At 47.5% G+C, this 9,443-nt stretch overlaps 1 protein-coding gene across 1 annotated transcript; it reads left to right on the top strand.

Moving 5' to 3' along the window:
• Positions 1-601: 601 nt before the first annotated feature.
• Positions 602-5,595, top strand: LOC131285576 (uncharacterized). The gene is made up of 6 exons (XM_058314436.1): positions 602-610; positions 2,539-2,593; positions 2,666-2,724; positions 2,786-3,071; positions 3,142-4,385; positions 4,483-5,595. The coding sequence occupies exons 1-6, from the start codon at positions 602-604 to the stop codon at positions 5,593-5,595; spliced, it is 2,766 nt and encodes a 921-aa protein (XP_058170419.1).
• The last annotated feature ends 3,848 nt before the right edge of the window (positions 5,596-9,443 follow it).

Raw genomic sequence — 9,443 nt, 5'->3', positions numbered from 1 at the left:
GAAAAGGACACGTTTGCTCGAAGGGCTCAGGCTTTCTTTTGTGTTTCGTTCTTCTCCGTATGGCATTGGTCATTTTATCGGGCTTGTCGATCGAGTTTTCTTGAACCACATTAAATGATCCCAGCAATGATGAGGGAATAAAGTTAAACAAGTTTCTTCAATAATAAAAGTCAACGCATGGAGGAGTCATTAACATATTGTACTTTTTTTTGTAATAAAAATAGGTATATTATCAAATGGAGGGAAAACAAACGTTTTTAATTTAAATATAAGTTAAAATAAGGAAAAGTGTTTGATGCGTTTCTAGGGGTTTCGCTTTTTTTTTGAGCTCATTGTGTTTTCAAAAGGAATAAAAATACTTCTCATAACATGTGTCATTGTATAGAGTCTATAAGTATATAGGGTCTACACTATAGACAAAGAATAAGAAAGTTAAATTCCTTTTCAATAAGAAATAAGTTTATTCATTTTGCGTTTCGGTTCAATTTCTATTTATTGTTCATATAATATTTGAACTCCTATCAAGGAACCATACGATGCACCTTACGATCGTCTACAAACATTCTTAGTAAATTGTTTACAAATTATTACGTCCAACACGATGCGACAGGTGAGGTGGCTTAAGCGCGGTAACGGTCGGTCCTGAACGAGGCTGAAAGAGACAGGCAAAAGAAAGACACAAACCCCATGCAAGCACTCAATGATCCTTATGTACTTCCCCTCCATTCCGATCGTTATGCACCGCGGAATATATAGCTGTTCATAAATTGATGCGTGGAAGAGCGACGAAAGATCGCCGAGAAGCGTTTGCTTATGTCGCCCGCGAAAGGCGCCTGCGGACGGCACGTGCTAGGCTACCTCTAGGTGTCCTCTGTTAAAAAATCCACAAGCAAGAACAATACTCCACGTTTCAATTTCGCACCGAATCGACGATACATCATATGAAGAATGCGTCCTTGCCATGCAGAATAGAATACAATGAGCGGGGATTTGAATATTTTCCCGCACGGGCGAGTAAAATTGGTAAAACACAATGAGATGACCGACCACGCTGTGGAACATGTGTTTGCCCGTAATCTTAAACCCATAAGGACTACATTCGAAGATTTAAAGATCTCGCATGGAGCTTTCAATGCATGAATCAGGTGGTCTGAAGCACGAGTCCAGTCGCGGCGTGCAGTTCATTCATAACTCTGGACCAAAGCGAAGAAGAAGGAACTGCAAAACCGAAGACCGATTAAGCAATACGGAAGAAAGAAGAAGGTCCTCAATATCACAGTAATACCGAGGAGCACACGGTATCGATTACATTGGGTAGGGTTTTTCGCGGTTTTGCTTTGCCGTTTCGGGCGATAAGCTGTTGGAGGTGCGTTTTGTTTTGTGTTGTCTGACGGCTGAACTCCAGATTCCCAGTCCCATGATCCCACAGCCGGTATAGATTTAATGGTGTCGTCGTCATTGATGGTGTTGGAAGACTCTCCCGCAATGGGCAAGAAGTTACGGTAGGCCAGCGACACCTGTTCACTTGTGGGTCCGAAAGAAAAAGTCGATGGAAAGGCCGAAGAACAAGAAAATACGAGAAAGACATTTCGAATCGGAACCGTACAAGAACGAACCGATCGCCACGCTATGCCATCTGCCTTGTAACCGTCGTCGACCGTTGTTTCTTCAGCCCGATTCAAAGCGGAATTCAGATCCACCGACCGGCTACTGACAAAACCACAGAATCCAATCGATTATGGACGCAAATTGAGAGAACATCCTTTCTTCTCGAACACCTTCACGGAGTTTTGAAGTTTCCGAGCACGGGAAATTAGACCAGGAAAAAGAGTGGCGCCCTACTTACACTTGGCAATGTGAAGTGATTTCTTATGACTTCTGAAGAGTGACAACTTACTCTATGAGCTCCACCGTGTTCGCCACTTGCTTTCCCTAGAAGGGTGTACTCCCTTGGACACGGTTAAAGTCCGACCATGTTGGGTAGAACAAAAAAGAGCTGTAACCACATCAGACAACAACAGGAAGCCACATCACGGAAGCGCTGTGGGAAACTGAACGAGAACTGGAATTCGACCTTACCAAGCGAAGTCCAAAGTGATTCATTCATCAGCGTGTGGGACTCGGAATGGCAAGCACGTGGTCCGGACGAAAACCGAGACTGCCGAATCCAAACCGACCGACCGCATCGAATTGCATTCATTCATCCCGGTTTCAATTAAATAACAACCCGGTCACTTGAACCTGGACTACTTTTCGCTGTTTGTGAGGAGTTTCCTTAACATTTTCTTCTTTTTTTCTTGCATTTCGTGTGGAATCAGCACCTGCCACCTACGGTGCCATACTCCTAATGGGGAAGCTAACGAGATTTGACCCGGTGTGGAATGGAATGGAAATTTCTCCACACTTTTGTTTTGTTTCCACCATTGCCAAGTCGTCGTAGACCGCGTGTGTTTTCGATCGAATTCCCCATAAGACACGCTTCATGTTAATTACGAAAGCATTCTCATTTACCTTCTTGCTTCCTCCTTCGTCTTGCAGATGCGGAGACGATCCAGAATGAAGGTTCTAAAGATATTGCAGTCCTTTTCGCAAGGTACGTTGTGGACTTCGTTTTATAGCTTCGACGCAGAACCTAATTCATGGCTCTTTTCTTTTCCCTTTCCAGGAACGTTCATAACGTTTTTGCTGCTTGTCTTCGGCGTCGATTGCATGGGTGCACCTGGGGTAGGACTTCTTACGACTTTCATTTTGTCATAACAGTAATATCTCATACACCATTTCGCAGTACCTGGACTTTGACAATCTGCCGGAGACGAACTTTACGTGCGCGGGCAAAGTGATCGGTGGTTACTATGCCGATCTGGAAGCGTCCTGCCAGATGTTCCACGTTTGCACCATCGGCCAGGGCGACGAACCGATGGACATCAAGTTCCTCTGCCTCAACGGGACGGTGTTCGACCAGGAGACGCGCGTCTGCGAGCGCGTCGACGAGGTCGACTGTTCCAAGTCGGAGAAGTTTTACTACCTAAACCTGGAGCTGTATGGGAACACGATTATTCCGTCACCGGAAGGTAATGTGCTCTTGTGGTTCTGCGAATGGTTTCATGTGACTCTGATGGTTATGTCACCGTTCTTTTTCAGATGGCAGCTCCGAAGAAGATGGAAGCGATGGGGGCGACTCCTCGTCCACCACGTCAACAACGACCACAACTACAACAACCACTACGACGACCACAGCCAGGCCACCGACAACGACGACACCTTCGCGAAGATTTATTTTCAACAACAACAACAGTAACAAGGGCTTCACGCAACCGATATCGTCCTCGACGATAGCGACCCCAATGCACGCCTACTCCAGTACCTCCCCGAAAACTCCATCCGAGCAGGAGGAGGACTACGAGTACGAAGACGAAGAGTACGGCGAGGAAAAGCCGGCCGATCAGGACTCGGTCGTCGTGCCTGCCCTGGAGGAGGATGGCAGTTTCTCTCCGCAGCAGTTTACACTCCAACAACAACAGCAGCAGGGTGGTCAACCAAAAACGGAACCCCCGACGAAAGCCGGAGGTGTCAAACCGGCCGTGTCCTTCCAGCAGCAGCACTTCCAAAACGGTGGTACACTTGCGGTGACCAACTCGCATGTCACGGTAACGACGCATACGACGGGCGGGGGTCAGGTGGGGGGCAACAACGACGCTACCCCCAGCAGTGGCGCGAAAGCTAAGCCGGTACCTTCGCAACCTCCGCTGACGCACAAGCAGAAGCAACAGCTGGAGCACCAGAAGCGCCAACAGCAGGAGCAGTTGCTTCAGCAGCAAGCCATCACCAAGCAGCATGAAGAATTGCAAAAACGGCAGCAGGAGGCGGCCGTCAAGCAGCAGCAGAAGGCTTACCAGCAGCAGCAGAAACAGGTTCAGCAGCACGAGGCCGAAATCAAGAACCATCAGGCGCAACTGTTGCTGCATACGCAGAAAATCAACCGTCAACAGCAGAAGCCAAACGTTCCCCCATCGGCCACCCCGGCAACCCAGCGGCCACCGTTTGCTGGGGGAGCGAATGGTTTTGGGGTAAGTCAGCAGCAGCAGCAGCAGCAGCAAACACAAGCACCAAAGAGAATACCGCTGCTTGCCTCACAGTCGCCTCTGGCATTGCCTACTCCTGTCTCCCCGTTGACACCGTTCCGGTTGAGGGCTCAGGGTTTTAAGCTCCCTCCATCGGTGGCCCCTCAGATGTCGCCCCAGCAAAGACAAGACATACTACGGCAGCAACAGCATCAACTACAACAGCAACAACAGCAGCAACAACAACAACAGCAGCAGCAGCAGCATCATCACCATCAGCAAGAAGAGCGCTTCGAAGGCTACCGAAGACAACCACCACCTCAGGTGAGTAGCGGACCAAAGACCACCAAACGGCACCTAGGCTTGTTTCACACCATGCACATCTCCTCGCTTTACGTACCCCGTTTCTGACCCCGGACAGTATCCGGTTCGTTTTCAGGTACCGCTGCACCTTCCCTTCGAGCAGCAGCTGCGCAACCAGAAGGACATATCGCTCCAGTTCGATCCGGAAGTCGAAGACCTTACGCAGATCCCGCAGCACAAGGAGCTGAAGCGATCGGATCCCCCCTTCCACAACCATAGCCTCGGTAAGCCGGCTAATGGTGGAAGCTCGAAGGAACAAGGCTCGGGAACGATCGCGGTCAGTGAGTGGAAGATTGATGGCAACCTACCGCCTCAGCAGCAGCAGAAGGAGACGGAGGTGACGATCGGAAGTGGTGGTGCCGGTCAGGAGCCGGTAGTGGAGTACGATTATGACGAGGACTACAGCTCCGATGGGGACGAAACGGACGCTGGCAATAACCCTAACCTAGATAGCGTTAAGTCGAACACCAATAGTGAATTTGTTATCACCAGGAATACATCGCCCGGTAAGAGCGGAGAGGATCGCCACCCGAAGGAGCTCACTGGTAGTGTAACTAGCAGAGATGGTAGACCTAGTACTAATCCTAGCGCAAGTAGTTCTAGTAATAATAGAATTAGTAGTAGCACAGGCAGCAATAGTGGTAGCGTTAATAGTTACATCGATCGTAATTCTAAGAAGTCCCCTAGCAGCAGCAGCAGCAGCAGCAGTGGCAACACTAGTAGATTTATCATCAACAATGAGCACCACAAGAGCAGCAGTTCGCCCCCTCGCGTTCAACCTTCCGCTCGTAGTGGCACCGCTCCGGGGACTCCCGGAGTGTCCGGGCTGCCCAAAGTGATCGTGACGACCAGCACCTCCATCCGGGACAACCATGGTCGCACGATCAACTACTCGATCACCAGCAATGGCGGTGGTTCCCTGTCGAGCACCGTGCAGCCGGCCACTTCCACGACCGTGGGACCACGATCCTCCAAAGCGCCACCGTCCTCAGTCCGGGGTTACGACGAGTACAAAGAGAGTGACGTCCTAAGTGATCCGTTCTTCCTGGACGTGCCGCGCACGGGAGGCGGCGGTGGTAGTCCACGGCCGAGAGCCCGCAGGTCATTGTCGACCAGCGCCAACCGATCGCGCCGAAAGCGATTCATGCTGGTTGTTCCTCTTTTCATGTGATCGCACTTTCGACACCGTCCGTAATTGTGTGGATTTGCGTCGGAAATAGGTTCCGAATGTGCTGTCACATACTTTTAAGCAACCCGTAGACGTTGCGAACTTGTACGCGCGAACAATTTGACAACCAGGCATTGCCTATGTTAAGGAAAGGAAAGGAAGATATAAGAGGAAATCTTCCTTTCCTTTCCTTAACATAGGCAATGCCTGGTTGTCAAATTGTTCGCACGTACAAGTTCGCAACGTCTACGGGTTGCTTTATGTGTCTTGTAAATACTCGTCCTGCTCCGACAGCATGAAACGTATCGACGCAAATGCTAACTCACAAAAACTGAAAGAAAATACTCAACCCTTCCTACGCTTCTCAGCTTGGTTTCAGCAAACATCCTTTGTGTACGATCATTTTTGCAAAGTGTTACGACATTTTCCAAACATTTTCTTTATCTCTTTTGATTTAGCTAATTTAACGTCATACTCTCCTACCGACTCCTACCGTGTGTTAATTTAAAGTTCAATTGATCGGTTCAACAGCTCGATTGGGCACTTACGATGTGTGTATGTACAGATAAATATAAACTACAAGTTTTCTTTGGTTTGTTTTTAATTCAGGCCGTAGCAACTGCTCTTGGTTGATTGGTTGGAAAATTATAACGTCCAATTTTAATTCCACACGTTAAATAAGTTATAGTTCGTACACACCCCTTAAGCATGGTCGATTGTAAGATTCGATTTATATATTGTACTTGTGTCCTACCCTATCAACATGTGTACACCAGCGTCGGAAAGGACATGCAACAATGGAGGAATAATCGAGCTATAAATCATGTAAAAAATAAAACAAGTCAAGCACTGTGCATGAAGGTGTTTAAATTTTTCTGGAGTCTTAACAATTCGTTAACAATAGAATATTCGGGTCTTTATATTATAGCCGGGATGAAAAAGTACTCGTAATATAGGGATTGACTGTAAGTTGTTTTGTTCAATGTATGCCTTGCATGCAATTGGTACGTGTCTCGGCTAGAAGAACCCAGCGCCGGTAGTACATCACTACCAGCATCGAGCCGGAATTGCGAGCAATCCCAAGGTTGCTAGCACGAAGCGATGTCTGTTTCTGAAGCAAATACAGTAGAACGTCGATTATCCGGGGTGTTCGGGAGGGGACGGACCCCGGATAATCGATCCTTCCAGCAAATGTATGTCACATACACATTCATAGTACTACAGTTGACTTGAAGAAAGAATATTAACACAAAAATCCTGTTCTTTATCAACATTGGTATGGTAATGATTAAATTATTCAATTTTTTTAACGTAAATCTCTACTCGTCTGTTATTCATTAAAAAGTTCAACACGACGTTTTACTGGATGCCGCGCGAAAGACGGTTTATTATAGATCGGTGGTCAGTCGTTCGTAATACCGGAGGGTACGGATGCATACATGTGGTTGGATGTGGTGATATCCAACACAGCGTTGGATCTCAGTTTGGTTTGATGCCATCATGTGGTGCGTTCTGTCTCGAAGTGTTGAAGAGTTTTGTTGTGCTTTCGGCCATAACGCGTTGTTCGAAAAACCACCATTTGTAGGAAGTACATCTTGCACCAGCGCGCTGCTTTTCTTTTCTAGTTTCTGCCTGTATGCGGCGTTGAAAAATTGGACCACGTACGTACCTTGTAGTGCTTAGTAGTTTTTTTTTTTTTGGATTCGTTCACCGAGTGTTTCTCAATGAGGTTTCGATCTGTTTTAATTTATTGCAGAATTCGGTAATAGTTTTCTTACTTAGAGTCATATAAAACAGGAATTGAATATGGCCCGTACGAATGAAACAAGACATCTTTGATGTCTGCCCACTTGCTTGCAACCACCAGGCAACCGGCTGTTCATATAAGGATTTCCCGGGCTTCTGAATATCGCAGGCCTTTGAAAAGTACGAGTCTCGTCTTCTTGGACCCATGCGAGGGTTTTTCTTTTGTTGCCTTTGAATATTGGCAAATTCTTTTTCGGGTATGGTTTTTTTGTGATCAGATAGTGAATCTAATACCGCTGCGACTTTTATGTTCTTAATCTCCTCCTTGCGACTCTGTTGATTATTATTAAGTTGCGCGATGTGCCCAAGCAGCTCTTCGTTTTATTCCAAAGATGCAGTTTTCGATTTTCAAAGGTACACTTTTAACTATTTTACGTTGGCGGGGTGCTGCTTGGATTGGAATTCCAGTGCATGTTGCATGCACAGCCCCACCGACACAAAATCGTTAAAAGCGCACCGCTTAGATCAATTGCAAGGTGTTCTGTTAGGGCACCCGATAAGAAGACTTATCCGGTGGATTTACAGAGATGGCCTGCAAACGGCCTTTTCCTTCTGTTTTATTCTATTTTCAAAGTTTATACCACTCCTAAAGATAAATACAGTTGTTCATTTTTAACATGATGATTTTATTCTAAGCTTATGTCTGGACATACATCAAGTAATTTTGGGGAATGCGTTGAGGAGAAATGTCTCACTCATCCAGTTCTTCCTGCTTTGATCCGGCTCTTTATTTGTTTATTTTTTTGTTTAACGTCAGGGAAATCTTCAAGATCCGGGCGCGACTCCGAATGCCGGATTTTTACCGACTTAACCACCTGACGGGAGCTGCCCCCTTCGCCGCTAACCGTGACCGCGAGGTATTGGTCATTGGTTGGGGCCTGGCTCTATGAGTCGAGCATACGCCTGAAAGCCGCTTGGACTTTCGCAAAGCCCTTTCGCGGAACAGCTACTGTCCGGCAGCGTCAGCTGCGCACCATCCGTGCCGTGGGACACCTACAGCACGACCTGTCACTGGTAAGCGACCCGATGTGTTCCGAAACCGCCGCCTCCTCCGCCGTTGTCAAAGGGCTACGGCTAGTTTCATCGGTCGTCGCCTCCCGTGGAGCATGGGAACTCCGGCTCCTGGGACGAGTGCTCCGGCTCCTGGGATGCTGTCCTCTACATCCCCGTTCCCTGGTTGTTCGCGGCTTCGGCTTTGGTCCTCGTGGTGGTCCCGAGGATGCATGCTGCTGTTGCTAACGTCATCGACTGCAGGCGCTGTTGACGGGCTGGGGCATTGGTCGCGATGATGGTGTCTGCAGCGTGGTTGCTGCGACTCTTAGGACGATGGCTGGTGTTGCTGCCAACGTCTACTCCCCGATGTCTCCTGCCGTTTGATTATTATGTGCTGCAGTTATACATAATGCTGCTGTAGCATATGCTATGCACAATCTTAACCAGACACACTTTTATTGATCGATGCCAATCTATTCATACTTGATTCAACCGAAATTAAAAGACGCAGCATAAGCAAATTCCGATCAACGCATCGAAACAGCGCAACTCGTAAACAAGTTGCGACACGATTGTACGCGAGCATTGCACCCTAGTAATATGACCCATGGCAAGCCGGCGTCGGGCATTCGAGCCAAGCAAGCATGACCCACAGCGGGCCGGATATTATGAAAGAGACAGGGAACGATGCGCGCAAAAACCTTTGCAACAACCTAACTATTCTTGAAAAACATCAATATATCCAGCATTTTTAGAACCGATAAACAACTTTTGTAAAGTAGGTCAGCCTCATTACCAACACTTATTCAACCACCTGTAAACTAGCCCTAAGAAACTGTATAAATAAATCGATACCGAATAGACCACAGAACTATTCGGTGGACACTGATCGGACGTGGTCGTAACGCCCGTCGCGCATCCAGTAAACTAAAAACTTCTGAGTTTTCATCTAAGTTCAAGTTGTACACGATGACAAACCCTCCGCTTCGATAAGTCCGCGACCGCGAGTGGTTTCACGCAGAATGCGTTGATACAAGGTGATCACGAGTTAT

The sequence above is a fragment of the Anopheles ziemanni genome, chromosome 3, assembly GCF_943734765.1.
Source record: "Anopheles ziemanni chromosome 3, idAnoZiCoDA_A2_x.2, whole genome shotgun sequence".
NCBI classification, from domain to species: domain Eukaryota; kingdom Metazoa; phylum Arthropoda; class Insecta; order Diptera; family Culicidae; genus Anopheles; species Anopheles ziemanni.
This window is presented reverse-complemented; position numbering and strand designations above follow the sequence as displayed.